Here is a 23,657-nt window from a genome sequence, read left to right as displayed (position 1 = left end):
TGTGTGAGTGTGTAATGGGGACAGTATAAAATCATGAAAGCATTTCCACAAGAACTCAGAAAATCTCAGAAGAATGTCCTGGAATTTTTCTTAGGTTCTCTGGGTTTTTCTAAAGCCACCAACTATTCTTGTTTATGTTGGGTCTTCCTGTGCCACATAGGAAATGCTTGAAATAGGATGTTTCCATGTACTGGAAAACAGCTGTGTCTTAATTCTTTAAAGACCTTGGTCATATCCTTTGAGTCTGATGAACTACATTGATTAAACCCATGGATGTGCACATGTTACACAGTGTTAGAGGCCTGCCCTGGGTCCAGAATTACCTTCCACTGTTCACAGTCCAGATAGAGGGGCTGGGGGCTCAGGCAGCTCCTGAGTTCACACTCACACCTTCCCTATAAAGCAGTAGTTCCCAAAGACCTGGATCTTCTTTTCTTTGGGTGTTTGTCCTGATGACTGATGAGCTTCACTATGATACAGACCGTTGTGACCATCCATCAATTCTCAGATGTCACCTTTCCTGAGAAGCAGCCCCTGCTGGTTGTAATGAATATGTCCCTTCTCTACTCTTTCCACACTTAACCCACTGAGTATATGTCTGTGTTTTTCCCAAGAAAGTTCTCTTTGAGCAGGGACAATGTTTAATTTATTCCTTCATTGCTTCCCTTTTCTTCTCCAATCTATGCATTTAGCATGAATGAATGGATGAGTGGATGGATGGTGGATGGATGGATGGATGTATGGATGGTTTGGGTTGGACAATGTAAGTATTATTAGTGAGTTGGATGTACACATTGATAAACAGATGAAACTAGCAGGTAGGTGAAGAACAGATCATTGCTTTTGGAGGACTGGGTGAAAGAGAATGCATAAAAGTTGAATAGAAGAGTCATGGATAATGAACACATTGAAAATAGATTAATGAAAGTTATGGGTGGATCCATATAATTAACAATAGGGTATTAATTAAAAGGATGGTTGGAAGAATGAATAGGAAGGAGATAGATAAATGGATGGGTAGCTAGATGGCTATCCTAGAGCCCTAATTGAGACAATGTCTCAATGGCTACTCACATTTTATAACAAATAGTTTCTGTACCAGCCAATATAGATTGTGACATCTTTCTGAAAACTCTTGCCTTGAATAGATCCATCCCAAAAATTTAGGTTGGTAGTTACTTGTTAACAATATGGTATTTCCTTTTATTAAATAAAACTAAAACACAGATGTCAAAATATGAACTTTTAATAAAGCTGGAGGACTGTTGTGCAGTTTTTTGTCATGTTATTATTGGAGTTTTTACATTTCAGGTATTACATAATAATAGAAGAAAAATTAAAATCTCAGTTTGGGTCAGAAGGAGTTTGTCTGGGGCCAGAGGATAGCTAAAAGGATGAAGTCTGGGGCCAAGTACACAAGACAGGTCCCTACGAATAGAGGCACTTACCAGTTTCAGCGTGGTCTCCAAGAGCTCATCCTCTGTCTTCTGGCGCAGGCAGTGAACCATGACAGCTGATGTGGTCGTTTTACACCCAGCAGTAATCGCAACTTTCTGCAGATATCACAGGCAACAGCAGAGGTCAAGAGCAATGTCCTTCCCTCCATCAAATGTAGAAAGAGGAGTTATACACTGTGTCACTTTCTAAAGACAGAAGTGGGCAACTTAAAATATACTAGGCCAGCAGGTGTGAGTTCTCTGTCCCCCAGAGTGTTGTCTGTTAATAATGGGGATTGTGACATTAGCAGATTATACAATGTCTGTGTGTCTGTTAGCTTACGTCCTTTAAAATACGCACCTTGCCTATGCCCAGCACCACAAAACAAGTGCTTAATGTTCTCAACATTGAATGGTTCTAAATAGGCCATTTGGAACTGAGGTTAAAGGTTTAAAATCTAGTATCCACTCTCATGGGATTACCTCCTCCACTTACTAAATATTTGGCCCCAGGCAAGCTACTTGCTTCTTTGTGGTTATTTCCCCAAACATAGATGAGGGCGATTATTGCACCTATCTTAGAAGACTTAATGCATGTGATATACTTAGGAGGCTACCATGTCTCCCCTACACTAAACCCTGTACACAGTTTCAGGAAGTCTGAAGAACATGATTCACAAGAAGACAATTAAGAACTTGAATGTGAGTTTAATGTACCCCTAAAGGAGCTTTCCTGCTCAGCCATGGTTGCCTCAGGGATCCCTTGAGCATCTCAGCTGAATCACAGGAAGAAAGATCCCTGAAGATTCCAGGAGAGCAGTGGAATGGGGTACCAAAGCCAACCAGGGTAAGACTTACCTCAGCTATGGGCTTGACATCCTTCTTAATCAGAGGAGCAGTGAGGGCCACTCCACTCTCAGAAATGGCCCTGTGGAAGAGGTTCTTGGCCAAAGGAGATAACACCTGGCAGAGGAGAAGAGAAGAGGAGAGTTGATGCTCACAAAAGGGGCAGTGACTCATTGCTCTTCAAGACTCCCTCCACCTGCTTCTCTGCCCTAACGTTCACCTGAAGACTCTGGTGCTCTGTGGACATTACAGCTCCTCACTTGTCCCCGTCTGCATCCCAGGTTCCCCCTGGTCTGAGTTCACCAAGAAAATGTCAGGATGATTGAGCCTGGGATGAGAGTTAATGATAGAACAAGGAGTATGGCAAGTGGCCATTGTGGCAATAAAATTTACTGAAAGCAACTAAAGCAAAGAGAACTCAGTGTGAGGCTCAAGCAGTAGAGTACTTATAAGAAGTTCAAGGTACTGAGTTCATACACTAGCATCACCAAAATGAAAAAGTTACTAATACTTCATTTTACCACAGAATACTGTGCAATCACAAAAGATAATGTTACAGAAGACAGCTTAATGGTTACAGAAGTATTTATTTATATTACATTAGCATATTAATGAAATGATTTTTGTACATACATAATAGAGAGGGGGAGAGGTTTTGGATGGATGAGTGGATGGATTAATGATTAATGAGACAGATGAGAGAGAGAGAGAGAGAGAGAGATTTTAGGAAAAGACCACAGAAATGGTCCTAAAACTATTCCTTGTAATGGTATGGGTGATTTATTTTTCTTTTCTAGGTTTGTCTATATTTTTCCTTTTTCTTTACTTTAAAATGATAGATGAACAATTCCTCTGAGAATTCAACTATGATACCAATACAAGTTTGAAAAATACAGTAATTTGGATGATCCTGTGATCAACTCTGGAGTAGCTGGAGGGTTACTTATGGCCCCAGGACCTTCTATAGCTACCCTCAGTGTCCCTCCCCAAACCCCATCTCTACATCAGCAAGACACATCATACTTCCAGGTTGTGTCTTTGACAAACATCCCCTGTTCCATCCCTCCTCATTCCAGTTTTCATACCTCTTCTCACCACCTCCCCTAGCCCATGTTGACACTCAGTCCCAGACTGTTGCTCTCCTTCTTGGTCATGAATGAGCAATCAGCCCATCTTCCCCCAGCTTTCAGTGCCTGAGTCCCCTCACATGTAGATCTGCTTTAGATTCAAAATGACGACACTTTAACCAACTCATATCCTTGCATATTGCTATTTGTAGTCTATAACCAGCATTCCCTCCCAAGATAAGTAGGTTACAATATTTAATTGATTAGCAAAAGTAGAGGACTTAAACAAGTAAGGAGAGGAGGAAGGTCACAGGCTGAGTTGGGGATTCTTATGACCCTAGAACATAAAACTGAATATTGGGCTTCCTGGGTACAAGAAGAGTTTGGGCCTTGGTTCTGCATCATCTGATGTTGTGCAGTGAGTGGGGTCAACCCTGAATCTAGGTCTTTTAAGCAGTGGTTCCATAGCTGGATAGGTTGCCTCCAGGAGGTCCCATCAACAGCCACATCAGGCCTGAGGGCCAAAGAGGATTTGGGTCTTGACTCTGAATCATATGATGCTGCACAGTAAGTGGAGTCAACCCTGAATCCAGGTCTTGAAAGCAGTGGTCTCATGACTGGATTGGCTAGTCTCTGGGAGGCCCCATCATCAGACACATCAAGGCCTGGTGTCAAAAACACTTACAAGAACTGAGACACTTTCACCTCCTGCTGACTCTCCAAAAATGGTCACAGAACCTGGGTTCCCTCCAAAGTGGGCAATGTTGTCCTGGACCCAACGCAGTGCAGCCACCTGATCCAAGTGACCCCAGTTCCCCTGGCTGTGCTCATCCCCTGTGCTGCAAGAGAACAGAGTGTGGGGAGAGTTATCATGGCAGAACTCTCAAGACCACAGGTGGACTGGGAGCTCTCAGTGAGTCTTTGAGAATAAGGCTGGCCTCTGAACTCTGATAAAGGGGTCTCCCCCCACTTCGCATTCCTAAAGTTTTGACCTATGTAGGGCTTCAATAACTGTGAACTGAGGATCCACTGTATCCAATCCTGGTCTAAGAAGAGCTTGGAACATTTGGACCAAATAGGCAAAATCTCCCACTGCGCTTACCTCACACTACTGACCATGAACAGATCTATAGTGTCAACTAGTGAAGAGCCACAGTCAGCTAAAGAAACAGCAGGGATGGGCTGGGGATGGTGTTTCAGAGCTCATGATCAGGGAAGGGCTTTGAAGCAGGAAATTGAGTAGAAACCTGAAAAACGTATCCCAAAAAGGGAACTCAGGTGAGGAAAAGCAGCAGATGCAAAGGCCAAGGGACATAGGAATAGCAGTATGAGTGCAGCTACTTGAGATGTAGGAAGAGCTGTGCTGTGGGCCTTAGCAAGTTCTGCTATGTCATTGAGCATGACCTGGGGTAATCTGCAGGGGCCCACATGTCTCAGAGGGCGCATTGGCTACTGTGCAGAGCTACAGCCTTAAAATAGCAAGTTTAGAAAAGTAAATGGATATAACAATAATTCAGGCCAGACAAACAAGGATTTTATTAGGTGTAGAGCCAGGAGTAGTAATGGCTGCTGTGGACTGACTGTGGTTTGTTTCTCAAGGGTTCAGTCCTGGAGTCCTGTTCTCTAGTTTGGCAGAATTGAGCACAGAATTGGCAGAATTGCAAGGTGAGGCCTAGAGCAATGTGATTAGGTCATTCAAGGATAAACCCTTTAAAAAATAGTGGTATTCTCATGGGATGCTGGTTAGTACCCAAGAGGGTAAGTTGTTTTAGAAAGATCAAGAGTATTTCTCACCCTAGCTTTTTGCTCCCCATATGATCTGTTCTCATGTGTAGATACCCTGTTTCTTCACCAAGTGTTGAGAAAGCCAAGGGCCTCTGACCAGAGGGCCTGTGATGAAGCTACCCAATCTTGGACTTTCAGACTTCAGTATTATGAGCTACATAAATTTGTTTCCTTCATAATTGTGGAGTCTTAAGCATTTTGTTATATAAACAGAAAACAAACAATATAGGGACTAATGTACAGAGAATAGGGTCCAACAGCTTACCTGAAGAATCCCCAGATGCCCAGGCGGTACTGAATGGTCACAACCACCACGCTTTCATGGGCAGAGAGGACCAGTCCATCATAGGTTGATGCCCCACCCACCACCAATCCACCTCCATGGATCCACACCATCACCTGACAAGGAGACATAACACACAGGCTATAAGAAGCAGAAATAGGAAGCTTGTAGAGGTTGTCTCAATTAGGTGCCTACATCTAGGCTGTGACTCAAGGAGGTCGTCATTCAGACTGTGCTCAGCAAGGTTGCACAATGCAATCTCACTTTGCCACAACTCTCCCAGCTAGGCCCAAGATGTCATCCACTCAATATTCCCTACCTTCCTCCTAGATCTATGTGCCAGGACACTTCAAGCTGAGAACTTTGTCAGGTGAACAGAAAAAGCCAAGGATGTCATGTTTGTTCCAATACCCCCACCATCCTCATGCCTGGAATATTCTGCCAGCTGAACATAATCATGGAGCAGTCCTTAGATTTCAGGTTCATCTCAGTTAACTCTTCAGGGGTGAATTACACTTCCATGTGAGTGAATGATTATCATAAGATGCACACACGCACCCAACACTGGCCCTTCCTTAATTTGCCTCCCCTTCCCTCTACCTCCTTTATATGCCCAAAGCCTGCTCCACTCAAAGCCCAGTTCATATACACCTCTTCCAGGAGGTCTTCAGTCATTCGAATAGCCTTATCTGAGAGCCTACCACCTGCAAGGGGCTGTGGTAAGACTTGAGGATGAGGATGGACACAACAATTCAAAATTTATGATTCTTGAATTTAAAGAGTTCAAATAGGAGGGAATAACTGAGTTGATAAAATAATAATGAGATAATATTTCTAATAAAAAGACAACTCATGATGTGAACTATGCAACAGTTGTTCTAAGCACTAGAAATAGCCTATCCATGACATAGATATTAATTCTGTCCCAAGTGACAGATTGGAAACTGAGGCACATCACCTGCCTGAGGTGCCACAGCTATGAAGTGATGGAGGCAGGATATGACTCAGGCCTTCTGGCCCCAGACCCCATGTGCCAAGTTGCCCAACCTTGCAGGAGGGTCCTTGTGTGGCTGTCATTAGGGTCATCATTGCTGCTTTGTGTGCACAGCCAGGACTGGGGTAAAACTTGATAGTCTTTACTGATACTCACAGGCAGTTATTCCCATTTCAGGAAACAGAGACTGTGAAGCAAGAAATTGCCCAAGTCTCTCAATGGCAGATCCAAGATTTAAAAGCAAACCCTGAAGTTCTAGAACCTGTGTCCACAGCTGGAGGTTCTCCTGCCTCCCAATTCCAAGAGCCCATGTTTTTTCTTCCTTGTGAACCCTGCCACCTCAAGTTAGGGATTGAGTCAAAGTCATCTCTGAGTGAGGTCTGAGCCCAAGGGCAGGTGGGCAGCGACATGCTGAAGATACCAAATATCTGTGCAGTCCAGAAGGCAAAGTCCTGGAAGGAAGGGTTGTATGGTAATGGCTCATGTTCTTTTTTTGCCCATGCCAAAGTCTGAATGTGCATAAGTGACCCTGAGTACCCAACAAACAGACGAATGAGTGGCTAGGTAAAACCCCACCCTTTTGTGCCTCACAAAGCAATTATAAGACCAACTTCCAGTCCCAAGTTCACAACCTCTGCCCTTACTTCTGGGCTCCATGCCAAGGTATTGCAGCACACACACACACACACACACACACACACACACACACACACACACCCTCTGGCCCGCAACTGGCAGCCTGCATCACCTCTGGCCTTTCATTTATATAGGAAATGCTGAGGCACAGGGTCATCAGCCTATGTCAGAAAAATTAGGAAGGGAAAGGAGCTATTAAAAAAACCACTCAGATTATTCACCTCATGCAAGAAAAGCACTTTTGAGATTGACCCTGATTGTCTCCACCCCCAACATTTGTTATGGGGTAGTGAAAATTCAGGGGCATTGGAGTCTCCTCAGGCCCCTGGTGTCACAGGGGGAAACTGAGGTAAAGAAAACTTGCACTTCCTGTAGTGAAAGGAAGCTCTGGGACCCTGAATCGCTCCTGGACCTTGGTGCCCCTGCTCCAAACTGCCTTTATTCCCCTCCCCCAGTCTGCACCTGGTGATCCCAGATGATGGAATTGGCAAGTTTTGACAAGTGGTTCCCATGCTTACCGGGAGTCTGCTACTCTTGGTCAAGTCGGCAGGTGTGTAAATATTTAGGTAGAGGCAGTCTTCAGAAAATGTGAGAGGAATGTTCTCCTTCCTATTGGTAAAGAACTCTGAGAGCACTTGCCCGGCCACTGCATCCTGGGAACACCTGAGACAGAGAAAGGGTACTTGGCACCTCTTCTCTTACCATACCCTTTGGGATGCCCAGGGCCAAGAAAAGGAGACATTTAAAAGCTAACCTGCCCTGAGAGTTGACATTCCCTGCACCTGAGGGACAGAGCCCTGCCTTCCGTTGGGTTTTTTTTGTGACCATGCTCCTCCACCAGGAAAATGTTTTAATCTTTGGAAGACTTCATCAACTAAGAGAACTCCTTTCAAAAACAGTTGTCTTTCAACAGGATTGCATTCCACTCCTGCCTCTGCATTGCACTCTACTCCTGAGTGACACCTGGCAAATTCTTTTCCTTCTCTGTCCCAATCTGCCAGGTCCCAGTAAGATGCATGCTTTCTCTAAGGGTCTTGTAGCCCTGGCCTGATAAGATTCTATCATCTGCATCTCACAATAATCACTGTGGTCACCCTAAGAGGTCTCACAGCTCCAACATAGATTGGAATTGGTACTATTTACTGACTTCCCAGAGTGTTGGACACTGATTCAAGTTCTCCTTATGTATTTATTTAAGATTTATGTCAGCCCCTGACATGGGTTCTATGATTATCCCCATTTTAAAAGTGAGAAAACTGAGACACAGAGAAGTTAAAGAACATCCCCAAAGTCATATAGAAGGAAGACCCATGTTATGTAATGCTTCTATCTCCAAGTACATTTTTTGGCTATACTGGAATTTAAACTCAGAGCCTCACACTTGCTAGGTAGGTGCTCTATCACTTGAATCATTCCACCAGCCCTTCAAAGTAAATTTTAAGCAACACTGAGGTGCTCAGGTGGCAGGAAGACACAATTGTCAAGTGGCAGAAATGGAGCCAGCAAATATGACATCCAGGTTTCGATCCTGAGAGTTTTTCCTAGATCACAAGACCCAGGGGTATACAGAGAAAAGTAATAATTTAAATATCCATAGAGGGAAAAAGAGTTCAACTATACTTGAGTTTAAACACAAAATGAAGCCTGAAATTATGTTTATTATTGTTATGATTATTATAGTATCATTTCTTGTTCAATAGACAATACATATTCTTTTAATAACCCAAGCACTAGCAAGGTACTGATGAATGGAGGTTTTATGGAAGAAGTGTACACTGTTGGGATGTTTCTGAGGGAAATTTAACCCTAAGTACATGCTCTCTGACTCAGAAATGTCATTTTGTGGATGTTATCCTAAAGTATTCATAAATGTATATAATGATTTAGTTACAACAATGTCAAGAACATAAAAATCCTTGAACCTTGGCATGGCTAGAGAGTGAGGTGGGTGAGAATGTGTTGAGTGAGGGTTATTATGGGAGCTGAATTTGCAAGATCTCCTTCCCAGTGTGTCTAGCTTTCTAGATAAGAGGTAAGCATTGGTTGGTGTGCCTACTCACCCTGGCCAGTTAGCCCAGTGTCTCCAGATGGCCTCGCAGCCATCCCCAGAGCACCTCAGACACCCACAAGTGTCAGCTCAGACAGGCACTTCTAAGGATTTCAAAGATCCTGCTCTAGCTACTTTTCTTCCTTTCCTTTAAAAAATATCACTCACTGTTTTTCTCTCAAGGTAAGTGTGATAGTTACGTATCGAATACCCATAGAGAATTGCTGTTATCACTTGAGATCTTGTTTTACAGTTTTCTCTCTTATACTTCCTCCTTGAAAATGGATTATAAATACAGTGTGGATGACTGCCTGGACATTTATACATATAATATCAACATCACTCAGTGCCAGCAAATACAACATTCAGTAGCTGCATTCAATTAGGTATTGAGCTATAATTTGTTTACCAAATCTCTTATTTGGCTCATTAAGTTTATTATGTTCTTGAAATTCACACAACTGACCAGGGTGACTGGGGGCACACCAACCAATGCTTTCCTTGTGATTAGAAAGCTAGACACACTGGAGGGAGACCTTGCAAATTCAGTTTTCATCATACTCCTTATCCAACGCATCCTCACCCACTCCATTGCCCAGCCATGCCAGGGTTCAAGGCAGGAGAGCAAATAGCATTGTACTTTTCATCTCCCTCACCTGATACTCTGTTTCATCCCAAAGCAGTTAGCATATTCTAACATAGCTTATAATTGTTTTATTAATTTGCATATTCTTCATTATCTCTCTATCCTTGCTTTAATAAAAGCTCCATGAGGGTGTGGTCATTCTTTTCTTGCCTAATGTATTCTCAGAAGCTAGAACACTCCTCACCCATAATAGGGGCTAAATAAATATGTGCTAATTAAAGGACTTTAGAAATCTATGATTGTTCTAGAATATTTGCAGGTTCTACAATATTCTTGGGGATTCTAGATCAAAATATAAGGCAATCAGAGGATTGCCTACTTCACTCTGAGACAAGTCTCCTCACTGAAAGCTGCTAAGGTAAACTGCACAGACTTACATAGGAGGATAAGAGGTGGTGTTCTTCACATAACTCCATGGTTCCGCAGGTTGTGGTGGAGAAAACCTCAGGGATCCAAGAGGGGGCTTGGCAAAAGGGACTCCCAGGAAAACAGCCACAGGCTGTGCAAATCCTTGTAAGCTTACGTACTTCCCCAGGACTTTGCCATGGACAGTGTCTACCACAGGTGGTGGGACTTGGTGTCCTGCTGAACAAGGAGAGGAAATGAGGTCACACCGGAGGGAAAAGGTTAGACCTGGATTTCAGGTATATTTTGCCACTTTCTAGACATGTGACCTTGAATAAGTCACCTCAACCTTCTAGACCACCATTGAGGAAACCTGTCCTTCTTAACTCAGAGCTGACAGAAGGACTAAATTGGAATTGTAAGTAGAAAAGTGTCCATCCAAGAGTCACTACAATCACAAGAAATGCTGGGAGTGAACAAACACTTGGTTTTCCTGGGAGAAGGGTCTGGAACATTTATCCATGAAGATCTTGGTGCAGAGCTGCTTGCTGAATGAGTGGATGAACAAGAGGTGGCCTCTAATCTCAAGAGAGCTGACCTTGTAGGAGAAGGAGCCCCAGACCTATCTGACCTAACGCTTGGAAGAAGGTGGCTGTGTCCTAGGAGAGAGACTAGGAAGGTGCTACAGGAGTTGGAGGAGGGAGTGTCACCATGGAGGAGCTGGGATTTGCAGTAGCACGAGGACTGAATGAGGGAATGAGAGGGGAAGGAGGACAAAGCAGAGAAAAGGGGATGTTCAGAAGTTCAGAGACAGCAAAACACAGGATTTGGCTGGAAAGGGCAAGTGGCCAATGAATCCCACCAAGTGGAATCTATGGGGAGTGGAAGATCATCCTGGATGAGCAGGTCCGTGTCAAGGAGGCCTCAAATGCCAGGCTACGGGTTGGGTTTAATTTAGAGGACAACTAAGCAGCAGGGACAGTTCTGGGTTAAAGAATACAATAAGCCTTTATAATATTCTTCTGATAGTTCTGAGTAGAGTCATGCAGAGGTGAGAGAGATTGGGTGTCAGGTTCCAGTCTGCCACGTTGGCTCTATTCTAGTGAAACAGATACTATTCCTCATTTCCCTGCAGATTTCTGACCAGTGCAGTTTCTACCTATTGGACCAGAGCGAACCAAACTGATCCTCCTTCCTGAGGCAGATGAGCTTTCAGATACTTTGTTAGGACTACCTCTGATGTCTTCTCTTGCCTCAACTCAATAGTCTCAGTTTGTTAGAGAATCCTTTTTAGGACACAATTTCTATTCTCTTGCCCTTCCACTTTCTTCCTTTGGGTGGAAATATCTCTATCAATATCAATATTTCTCTCAAACTGTAGGAGAAAATAAATAAAATTCCAGACTTGTTTTCACAGAAAAAAATGTTAACAAAACTGGGAACTATTTATGGGAATCCAGTTTCCATATGTCACAGTATAGATAGCCAATTCCATACTGCAAATATTACATTGTTTTTGTTGTTGTTACCAAAGACTACGACTAATACCAAGATAAACTTTAAAGGAGAAATGCACAGGTGGTCTCCAATTTAAGATGTTTTGTCTCATAACTGTTTTTGACTTCAACATGAGCAGTTTATTAGAAAGTTCATGACCTCATCATAATTCTTAAACCATCTGTGTATCAAGAATAGCCAATAATACTGGAACCTCTTTATGCAATTCCAGGTTACAAAACTATTCTTGCCTCATGTTGAGTAAGAACAAATGCCATGTGTGTTTCCTTTTGTTGCTGTTGCCGGTAGTTACCAATGACACCAACATGCGCATCCTGGGCAGCATGTACATTGAAGTGTACGAGAGTGGTGGCATTGCACGTTGCTTTTTTTTTCTTTGTGCATTCCAAGATTTCTGCACTGAACATAGAAACTTTTTATAATTAGAAACAAATTTATGAAGAAATAAGGACATGCATATCAGAAATTTTGAAGATGACTTGGTCCCTGACCAGATTGGGGGGGCGGTGCATAAAAGAGGAAGAAATGTGAAGAGTGTATGTGATGCCTTGGGGAAGACTGAGATATCTGGACAGGAAGATGCCTCAGGACCTGGGTTACTCAAGACCAAATGAAGGTCCAGGAGGAGGCAGGTAGAGTCACCCTCCTGATGGTGAGGTACACACCATGGATGTGTTTGACTTCACTGCAGGGATCAGAGAGAAGGAAAAGAAAGAGCTTGAGAATAAAACACAAGGACAGCTATATCTGAGACTAGAATACCCACCAGGGTGGTGACAGAAAAAGGGCATAGCACAACAGAGCTAGGGAGAAGGAAGGGAGGTCTGGTAAGAGTACTGAGTGCTTCAAAGGGGTAAGACAGGTGAAGTATGAGCAGAAATCACTAGGTGCATCCTGCATTTGCTCAGTGATGGCCCTCCATCCAGATGAAGTTGGCAGAAGTGGTAGAAGTAGGTAGAAAAGTAACTGGATATAGTGAGAGGCAGAAACAAGAATGCAACAGTCACCACTTACATCATATCAAATGTGCACACTTGAGCCATATTGTATACCAAGTGTGCATTCCAGTGCCTTTGAATTGACTTCTCTAGCCTTGCTAGGAAATTATAGATATGTTCACTGATTGGATGAGCAAATTCAAGATTTGCAAGCAACCTGTATGGACTTTTTAAAAGAGGGAAGTGAGGAGGCATTTCTGGGTTAACCAGCAACAGTAATGCTCCACTCTTACTTTAGGTCCTTTCTTACTCTGCCTCACACTCAGTTCCAGGCTTTTTACAGTGAGAAGACAAAATCCAAATGGGGTCTGGGCTGTTGTGTCACTGATGGCTGAGCACTGACTCTACATTTAGGAGCTAGAAAAAGACCAGTGCATGATTTTCCAGGTGATCTTGAGCAATTATCCTGTGAGTTTCAGTTTCTTCCCCATAAAATGTCACCGATGTTCATTGAGATCCTTTGCTGTACTCCTATAATAACCATGGATTCTATTTTCCTTATCTGATGCTTTCAACTGAGAGACTTTGCTGATTCCGGAGGAACTATTGCTCCCCAGGTCCAACCAATCCAGGACCCACACCCCAACCATCTCTTTTATCAGGCATTTGTACCCTAGACCACTATCCATCTGCCCTAATCACCCAGAGCCAGGCACTAGAGAACTAGGGACATCCAAAGACCACTAAAATAATTCCACCCAGCCAACCCTAAGCCAGCCTACCCTGTCTCCTCTCTTCTTTCCGGGGAAACCACAACAAAAGCTCTTCTCCCCAGAGTCCCATCTGCCTCTGCCTCCTGACTGGCCCTGGCATTTACCCTTGTGCACCCCCCCAACTGGTGTGCTCACTCCTTTTGGGAACTATGAATAACAAATCATATTTTACTGACCCATGGCTCTGTTTGGATTTTACATACATCAAATTTTCTCTCAATAAACTCCATTTTAAATCAATCCCCTATATCCATTCCTTTTCAACACCCCCTCTAGACCAGGCACCATCCTAGTGCTATAGAAACAACCACCCATTCATCCTCACTGCAGCCCAATGAGAAAAGTATCATTGACATCTCTATGTTGGAGATAGGTGACCTAGGCACAGAAAAACCAGTATCTTGCCTAGGGTCATACCGCTCAGAGGTGTTGAGCTAGGATTCAGAGCCCTACTCTGGCTCCTGAGTTGATGATTTTCATATTCTACTATGCCTTTCTCCATGATCTGCCAAAGTCTGCATTAAGAATCACAGGAGGAAACAAACTGAGCTCTTTTACTGTCTCAGTTTGAGTCATGATGCCTGCACCTGGTATCTCATGGTATTTATCATCCCCTGTGTCTCTGTGAAGCTGAGGCTGGCATGGCTTGACTTTCCCAGTCCAAATCTGAAGTCCAGAAGGTGAATACCAGTCCTGTTTTGTCCTTCCTCTGTATGTATTTCCACCTCCCTATGCCCAGGACAAGGCTTTCCAAGTGTGCACCCCAATATTTGAATTCCAGAACTCACCCCAAGTCATGCAAGCAGCAAAACAGGACCACACCAGAGCACAGAGCCACATCGCAGAAAGACAACAGCTCTGTAGACCAGTGAGGTTCTGCTCTCCAACGGAATGCACTGATTCTGCCAGAGCTGGAGACCTGCCCCTGAAATCCCGCCCATCAAGCCCAATTATATAATCTAAAATGACAAAAAAAAAAAAATCTCTCCCTCTTCCAACAAGCTCCCTGGGTGTCTCTTGGGAGCTCCACCCCACACCCACAAAGTTTACCCTCTTTTGTCTGAACAGTCAGTACCCATATCTCTGATTACAAATGGCCACAAACTGGTCCCACAACTTCTTATGTAAGTGTTTCTCTCTGATGGACTTTAATCTCAGTGCACTTGAGCTTCCCAAAGACAACCACAGCTGGTGGAAGCCTTCAGGCAGGGCAAAGCTTTGGCCCCTCCGTCCTCACAAGAAGCTGAAAATTTTAGAGCATCTCACAGCCCCAAAACTGCTCAGGTGGAAGTTAAGACACTTCTTGGCTTCACTGGGCTGGTATTTCTGAGGGCTTTGGGTTGTCAAGTTTGGAAGCAATCTTACACTTCTTCCAGTCCCCTTCTGATGCCTAAATTAGCTTTGCAGTATTCCTTCCAAGTGGCCTGGCCTCCAGTCACACATGACTTGGATCAGGGGACTCACTACTTTTCAGAACAGGGACATTTGGATAAGAACACCCTTTCAGTAAACCAATTTCATCTCTCCTCAGCCTCTGGTTCTAATCACCATCTGTTTATCCACCCATTAATCTATTCATTCTTCAAACACTTACCAAAATGCCTGGCATCTTCCTTGACAGGAAAATACAAACACTTGCGGGTAAAAATCCCTGCCAGCCCCAGCCTCTATTATACCTGACTCCATAGACTCCCAAGATCAGCACAACACTGACTGGGTTGGGACCAAGTTTAGTCTTCTCAGGTTAGGAATTGTACCCTTTCCCCATTTATACCTGTTAGGGAGAAAATTACAACAGTTTTGGAATTGGTTTTTAATTTGTCTATTTGCTATGGTTTCTATTCTGTTCAAAATAGAAATAGCTTATCACCAGCAGCCCAGGAACCCTGAAAAAAAGCATGGATTGCCTGTCATTGTGCTGCCCTCTGCTGGACACTAGAAAATTTACAGATGAAGACGTAGTTTTGTCCCTGAAGTTTTTTTTTTTTTCCTTTTTCTTTTATTATTCATATGTGCATACAAGGCTTGGTTCATTTCTCCCCCCTGCCCCCACCCCCTCCCTTACCACCCACTCCACCCCCTCCCTCTCCCCTCCCCCAATACCCAGCAGAAACTATTTTGCCCTTATTTCTAATTTTGTTGTAGAGAGAGTATAAGCAATAATAGGAAGGAACAAGGGTTTTTGCTGGTTGAGATAAGGATAGCTATACAGGGAGTTGACTCACATTGATTTCCTGTGCGTGGGTGTTACCTTCTAGGTTAATTCTTTTTGATCTAACCTTTTCTCTAGGCACAAAGCAAGCCTCAGCAAATATAAGAAAATAGAAATAATACTGTGCATACTATCTGATCACAATGCAGTAAAAGTAGAACTCAACAACAAAAGTAAAGACAAAAAACATGCAAACAGCTGGAAACTAAATAACTCATTACTTAATGAAGAATGGATCATCGATGAAATAAAAGAGGAAATTAAAAAGTTCCTGGAAGTCAATGAAAATGAAAACACAACCTACCGGTCCCTGAAGTTTTGCATCAGGTTTGATGTAATGGAACAGGACCAAGATTGTTTCAAATAAATAAATATATTGATTAATTAATAAAAAGAGGACTTTATATAAAAACTTAAATTGCACGTGAACTTTGTGTTCGAGAGAGACAAGCAGAAGTGAAATTGGCCAGAGCAGAAAGCCTGGTGAAGAACTACAGCTTGCTAAAGAAGTTCCTGTCTCTGGCAGGTGGTCCAGAACTTCTTGGTCTTCCAATAGTTAAGAAGAAAGTTGGTTTTAGTGGGGACAGTAAAGAGAGCATCGTGAGCAGTGAGACTTTGGAGCATCAGTACGCCTCCAAGTCCAAGTGCAAGGACCTGAAGAAGAGGCTTCATGCTGCCCAGCTGCGGGCTCAGGCCCTGTCAGACATTGAGAAAATGTATCAGCTCAAAAGCAAGCAGATCCTCAGCATGTGTTAGCTAAGCAGAGACACAGAGCCGTGCAATATTTTAACCTGGCCAGCCTTCTCAAGATTGGTACTCAAATGCTGCAGCTTTGTATGTTTGGTTCCGTGAGCCAGGCATTTTATATAGTAAGCATGATATCATGAAATTTCTGTTTTTCAACAACAGTTGTTCAAGATGTTCACATCTTTTAATTTCTCTTTCTTCAAAGAACACTTTATAGAAAGAATGATGTTTTTTGGTTGTTTAAGCTTTTAATTCTGTGAGTGATTACTATTGGGAATATGAGATGTGACATTTTAGATCTTGGCAAAACAAATAATGTTAGGAATAAATATTTACCCAGGAGTAGCACTGGGTGAGAAGCTTTAAGTGACTGAGAGGTGTGCTTGCAACTGTAGTGTCTGGTTTTAAATGTTCTTGAACTTTGAAAACCTATTTGGATACAATTGGTCACTAATACCAAGACACCTTGTTTATAAATATAAATTGCTTGTTTTACAGTGAGAAAGTGACTACATAGTTCCATTTTTACAATGATGGAAAGCTGGCATGTCTGTGAAGTACGGCATTTCCACTTATGATGAATCCGGACTGGTGTGCTTCTTTAGGAAAGCGGGACTTTGAGCATGCACTGAGTAATGTAAAAAGAGCTTGATCTTTGATCTAAGTAATCCTCTTCTGAAAAACTCAATTCATAAGTAACATTTTTAAATGGCAGAAAAAATAATACTCATAAAAATGGCAGAGCGACATGGCAGCTAAGATTCTCTGAGAATCTCTCCCCACAAACAAACCAAGTTGACCAGCTGTCCAAACTATCCTCACAAGAGCTAAGAAAATCAGGTGAGAGATTAGAGTGCCTGTTTGAAAAGACACATTGAAGAAAGCAGGAAGGAAAGTTACCTGTGTCACTCCTTCCTCAACCCCAAGCAGCCCAATTTGGAGAGGTAGCCTTCTGCTTTGGGGATGGAGAAAGAATCAGGAGCAGACTCTACACTTGAAATCTAGTCTCAAGGCCCACCACATTGAAATCAAGTGCAGGGCAAAGCCCCATGACTACTACAGATAGGCTAATATCTACAGTCTGAGCCCATGGACTGAGAACAGACAGCAGCAAAGATACTACCTCTGCCTTCTCTCCTTCCACTTTGGGGGCATAGCAGGAAGCAGGACAAAAATACTAGCATAGGACATTGCATTGGAGCTCAAAACTAGGACTGCTGCAGTGAAACCAAGCCCATAGTAAAAATCAAACCTCTATTTACAGGGCAGAAATCATAGAGAAGGCCTTTGACTAGCTGTAGCTCCAGGCAGAGATCTGTGCACAGATCTCTGTGGGACAGACCATCATTTTGGCCATGTGAGTTGCAGCATTGGAGTGGGACTGAAGCACATCTCGCCTGCTCTGGTGTTTGCAAGCCACTTCAGCTGTGAAATGCAAGCATGACCCAATTTAGCACCAGCCTTGCTGGTAGAATGACTTTTCTACCACTTATCCCCCAGCCTCAGCCAGCACAGCTATTGCCAGGCCAGGGTTTACAGACAGGTCTCTGGAACTGTCCAGGCACAAATCACAGTTCTGCACCCCTATTGCACAGACTTTAGTTTGGTCTGCTTCATCACTGAGTCATGGGCCCTAATATACTCTGAAGACTGCAGGTCCTTTTGGTTGTGAGACTCAGGTATGACCCAGCTTAGCATCAGCATAGGTGGCCAAGGGACTCCTTTCACCAACACTACACCAACTCTAGGCAGCATAGAGTTATGAGAGACCTATTTCCTGGGGAATAGGACATTGTAGTAAGCACAAGAATTTTCCCTGAAACTCATCTCTGAGTTGGTAAATCTAATAGTGGGCAGATCCTAACAGCCCCACTCCTAGGCATGCTGTGGATGGAGCCTCTGGAACAGCTCCAGTTTCAGGGCAAGATAGATAGCCACAGTCTATCGAACTGCTATATCATTTACATCACCTGTGGTTGGTTGAAATCTTCTTGGGCCGTGAGTCCACCTCATGAGCTTCTCAATAGGAAGCTCATAACAGCAATGGTCGTGGTTCCAATCTACTGTGTGCTGATCTTGGGGCTGTGGACCCAGGGTAGAACAGAGTTTGTTGGCATTGGTGACCACAGGTATAACATCAGAGCATGGGGCTTATTCAAATCTGTTACCAAACTCAGGTTAGGAATCTCATCCCACCAAAAAACCAATGCCTAAAAGATGAATGCTGGGAAAGAAAGGCTCATTCAGGGGCAAAAGAGTAGAGAAATAGGAGCTTTGCTTGTAAAACAAGTTCTCAACCCTAAGGGGTTGAGCAGTCACAGGCATAAGGCAGGAATAATGAGGGAGATAAACCAGCTACTGAAAGGAAGGACTAGTCGTGTCTCTTCTGGGAATAGGCACGGCTCATCCAGAAACTTGAGTGCCATCTCTTTTTGTTTCCTTTCATGGTCTGGCAGCTGATAAGTGTGTCTTTGCCTTAAGGAGAGAAGTTAGGCAAGTCTAGGTCAGAGTAAATCAGTATTATAGTTCCAGACAAAGCATTTTTCAAATGATTGATGTGTCTACATGAAGATCTGAGTACACATCTGACCAAAGGAGTCAGACACAATATGAAGGCAGAGATGTAAAGCCTTTTTCATCCAGTTCCAGTTACACATAATACATCTGCAGGTCCAGGTGAAGAGTCAGTGTTTTCAGCAAGAGTGGCCTTCAAGTCTTTGAACTTGAGTTCATCACAACTCACACATCAGATGTATTATATCAACATCACAGGTAAAGGAAGGCTGATAATGTATTGTCCAATTGTGTGACTTCCAAAATTGTGATTGTTAAGCCAATTCAAATCAAGTGATGCTGGACCATTAATTTAGTTTTTTCCTCAATTATATACGCATGAAGGCTTTGCCCAGACACAGAATCCTGCAGTGTCTGACCACAGGCCAGCAACTGTGGACAACATATCCAGGCCTACCCTGGCCCTGGAAGAGGCTTATGTAAACAGACTATTCTTTTTAGAAGAAGAGCAACTCTTCTGTTGCTTTCTGAACAATGCACTAGCTGAGGATTCATGAAAAACCAGGGCTTGGATTTCCTTGTAGTACTGAAAAAACTGACAACACACCAAAAGGAGACTCCTAGCAAACCTGAACCAGGGCCTCCTGTAGTGCTGAAATGGGAAAAGCAGATACAGGGCCAGAGAAAATAAGCAGACTGCTTAGAATTTCTGGAAAGTCAGGCATGAATAGAGCAGATTAGGAAGACTGGAATAAATACATGATCTCTTAATGCTAAGATGACATCATATGCCAACAAGCATCAAGAACTGTCAGGATATTGTGACCTTACCCATCCTCAAAATGAGGTGACAGAAACTGACCAAGCAATATCAGCATGGAAGAACCATCAGATAGAGAATTTAAAACATACGTTTAAAGGAAAGTCAATGAGCTTGAAGAAAACACAGAGAAATGTTTGGGACTCTAATAGAGAAACTTAAGAAGGTGATATAAGAAGCTATTTTTAAATCAAGCAGAAATTATTTCACACTTAGTGAAATTCAATAGCAGGATAGATCCAGCAGAAGAAACAATAAGTTCAAAAATAAACCATTATGAAATACACTATTGATGAAATGAAAAGAGAATGAAGACAATGAAGAAACCAAACAGGAACTTGGGACAGTATTAAATGAGCAAATGCTTGAGTTGCTTGGGTGCTAAAAGGACTTGAGAATGTCACAGGGGTAGAAAGCTTATTAAAAGAAATAAAAGGAAACTTCCCAAACCTAGGGAAGTATACAAATATCCAAGTACAAGAAGGTCAAATATCATCAGTCAAATTTAATTCAAATTAATCAATCCCAAGTCTTCTTAATCAAGCTTTCACAGATGAAAAGATAAAGACAGGAGTCTCATTGAGGCAAGAGAAAATTAATTATATACAGAGGTGCCTAATTCTGCTGACAGCAGATTTCTTAGCAGAAACCTTACAGGCCGGGAGAGGGTGGCATTATATTTTCACAATACTGAAGAAACAACTGTCAACAGAGAGTACTGTACTCTCCTTTAGAAATAAGTGAGGTATAGAGACCATCCCAGACAAAAAAAAGCTGACAAATCAGACTACATCTCCACCAGAACTGTCCTACAAGAAATACAAAAGTGAGCTCTTAAAACTGAAAGAAGGAAATGTGAATGACTAAGAAGAAAGGCATAAAATTAACTGTAAGAGTAACTATGCTTTAATATTTTAAATATTAGGGTTAGGGTTAGGGTTAGGGTTGCAATGCATTAATCACTTACACTTTTAGTTTGAAAACTAAAAACAAAGTAAGTAAAAATAATAATTGCATCAATATTGCAAGCAATCGCCAATATAGAAAGATAGAGAAGAAATTCACATTATGGGAGGAATGATACAAAACTGAAGTTTTCTTATTAGTATATTATCTCTTGTTTTTTCGTTTGTTTTATTCTTACCTTTACTGTCATGTCAAGTTGCTACCATTTTAGAATACCTTCTTATAATCAAAAGATACTTTCTTGGGCCTAATAGTAACCACAAAAGCAAAACTTATAATAGATGAACCAAAAGTAATAAGCAAGGAACCAAAACACACTACTTGAATAATATACTTGACCACCAAGAAAGACTACAAGTGAGGGAAATACAGAAAAAGAGAAACTACAACAAAACTGGAAAACAAGTTATATAATGGCTTTTGTAATACCTTACCTATTAATAATTACCTTGAATAAAGATGGATTAAAAGATGTAGTGTAGTGCTGGGGACATGGATCAGTGGTAAAGTACCTAGTAAGTACCAAGACCTGAGTTAAAATTCCAGCACTTCCCCCCAAAAAGCCACACATTGATTAAATGATAAAAAAAAAAAAGACTCAACAACATATTTCTTTTTTTGGAAAATCTAAGTATTTATTGAAAATTACCTATATAGGATGAGTTAATCAATCCATAGAAGAAACACAGCCACTTCCATTGAATGTGGCTATTTTATTTATAGAAACCCAGTGACAGATGCAGAGAAGATTCATTCATCAGGCTTTGACGATCTTATCTACCTGCCCAAAGTGCTGGGGCTCAGTGTCCAGACTTTCTGGATACATCACAAAGAACATGCACTCATTATTCACCGACTCCTTCAATAAATCACTATTGAGAAGCTGTATGTCAGATAGCATTCAACAACATATTTCTTATGAGAAATTCACTTCACCTCTAAACACACTAAAGTGAAGTAATGAAATAAGATTGCATGTGAATGAAAACCAAAAGAGAAAGGGAATAGCTATGCACATATCAAATAAAATAGACTTCAAATTAAAAGCTAACAAGAATTTGGCACCCAGGAATAGTTTCTGTAATCTTGGTCTGGTGTCAATCAGAAAACCACAGGAAACTTGTGTACCTGAATATTGGACATGGGCTTTCTCAGTGACCTTGCCCCTTCCCATAGTAGAGAACCTCTAGTAATCTGTGCCCAGGACAGTTTCCCATCAAATTGCCACCAGCATGCACTTAAATTTTTCCATTTTTCCAGCCTCAGTTAATCATCACTAGGTCTGTGATGGAAAGTTTGTTGAATTGTCCCAGATGGTTGATGGATTCCATTCATAGGGGTGAAGAATCTGAGCAGGACTTCATCCCTACATCCTTAGAGAGAGATTTTCTGTGGTCTTACAACTGCTCTCAAATTTTCTCACAATAATTTGGTGATATCCATGAAGAAAGGACCATGATGGGTGTAAATTTCCCTTGGGTCTGTGGATTCCAGGAATTTTGTACTCTCAGTCATCCCAGGGCCTGTGCCTTACTAAAATTTCAGAATCATTCTCTACATACATATGATGACATCTTACATCTGGGGGCGAGGGGAGCCAGTGTCCCCATTCCAACCCTCTTCAACGTGCTTTTCTTCCTTTAAGTGCTCATTCTCTAAGCCACCCCCCTACAGAGCCATCTTCCTATGATGGTGCCTCTCTCTTAATCTTTTCTCTCTGAAGGGGATGGGTCAACTCCAGCCCAAGACAGAAACTTATTTAGTCTCCAAAAAAACATTTATTTAACAAATTGAGGCCACAGGTACAAACCTTCCCTCTCCCTAGCCTCTCACCATTCCTAGCACACAATCCTCCAGCCTCTACAATAAGACGCCTTTTTGGCCTACAAACATCTTCCATAGAATAGGCCCAGGCCAGCTGGGCCTCTCATTCAGAGCTCTATGTGTTCTCCCTGGGGTGGCCTCTTTGCTGCTTCCTTGGTGTTGAGCTCAGTCTGGAAAGGCATTTCCTTGTCTTTCAACCTCTGGGCTGCCTGGGTATTGATGCCAATCTCCAGGTACCCTTCCTTCTGGTCATACTCTGGCCAATGAGGCAGTCCCTCCCCATTGGGTTCCTGTGAACAGAATTAAATAAACATTCCCTAAGGCTGCTGAGCTCCACACATTTCTCTGAGATTTTCAGGAAGCCTTTGCCTATCTCTTCCCAAACTCCTATGCACCTCCACACATGGAGAGATCGCCTGTGAATCTTGTTCATTTGTAGAGAGCACTCATTGTCAGAGTGCTCTGGGCACACATAGGATTTAGAGTATGATCGCTCCATCTTTGGAAGCCACCTCTTCCCAATAAGTATGTCTGCCACATCTCACTCTCCATGTTGGCTCCATCTTTGCCACCAGCCTCACCCATTCTGAGCAAAGTTGACCCAGAATTTCATCACCATCTTGCTGAGGCTCATCTCTTCTTCTGAGGCACCGTCTATGGGAAAGAAAGGAGAAATGATTTGCTGCTTATTGTATGATTCATGGAGCAGCAGCAGCATCACTTGGAAAGTGTTGGAAAGACAGAGACCAGGTCATTACCTTACAAATTTTGAGGCTCAATCTCCACTGTAAGATGATCCTGGTTATTTCGTGCACACTTTCAGGGTGAGAATGGCTGGTTTGGGACTCAGTATGGGACATGAAGTCCATCCGTGAGCTGGTTGCCTTTGTTTTCATGCCGATATGACTGACCCTCCCACCTTAGTGTCCACATACCACAGCCAGGGTGTCCCCTACTTTGGAGAATTGCTGCTTTCTGGGTCTTTTCTCAACCTCCTAACACACCAGCATTAGTACAGAAAAATATCAGAATTACAAAGGTTCTATGTGGTAACCAGCTGGGAGATGCCCAGAGGCATTGGTGTGTCATAAATAGCCATGAACTGGGTCACAAGTCATATGAAGTTGTCAAGAGTTAGAGTATTGGAGACATTTGTGAAAGGTTTCCTTTAAATATTATATTTCTAAATGTATATTGTCAAAATATGTGATTTTTAGGCATACAAATAGACAAATGGATGGATATATATGGCATTCAATT

The 23,657-nt window shown here is 42.5% G+C and overlaps 1 protein-coding gene and 1 pseudogene across 5 annotated transcripts in view; both read right to left on the bottom strand.

Annotated features, from left to right (window-relative positions):
• Nucleotides 1-20,886, bottom strand: part of LOC109694656 (carboxylesterase 1D-like) — a 35,300-nt gene extending 14,414 nt beyond the window's left edge. For 2 of the 5 annotated variants that reach the window (XM_020176741.2, XM_074055983.1), the window contains exons 1-7: nucleotides 14,103-14,261; nucleotides 10,118-10,322; nucleotides 7,566-7,710; nucleotides 5,400-5,533; nucleotides 4,035-4,188; nucleotides 2,295-2,399; nucleotides 1,449-1,553 (exon numbers count right to left, since the gene is read on the bottom strand). In XM_020176741.2, coding sequence (XP_020032330.1) covers nucleotides 1,449-1,553; nucleotides 2,295-2,399; nucleotides 4,035-4,188; nucleotides 5,400-5,533; nucleotides 7,566-7,710; nucleotides 10,118-10,322; nucleotides 14,103-14,154 — 900 coding nt within the window. In that variant the 5' untranslated portion in view covers nucleotides 14,155-14,261. Of the gene's footprint in view, nucleotides 1-1,448; nucleotides 1,554-2,294; nucleotides 2,400-4,034; nucleotides 4,189-5,399; nucleotides 5,534-7,565; nucleotides 7,711-10,117; nucleotides 10,326-14,102; nucleotides 14,262-20,751 lie in introns of those variants that run through there. The other 3 variants (XM_020176740.2, XM_074055981.1, XM_074055982.1) reach the window with 2 other exon arrangements.
• Nucleotides 20,887-22,504: 1,618 nt separating this feature from the next.
• Nucleotides 22,505-23,657, bottom strand: part of LOC109694653 (carboxylesterase 1D-like) — a 138,221-nt pseudogene continuing 137,068 nt past the window's right edge.

The sequence above is a fragment of the Castor canadensis genome, chromosome 15 (genome assembly GCF_047511655.1).
Source record: "Castor canadensis chromosome 15, mCasCan1.hap1v2, whole genome shotgun sequence".
Lineage (NCBI taxonomy): Eukaryota > Metazoa > Chordata > Mammalia > Rodentia > Castoridae > Castor > Castor canadensis.
Note: the sequence above shows the minus strand (reverse complement) of the source record. Positions and strands in the feature narration are given on the sequence as shown.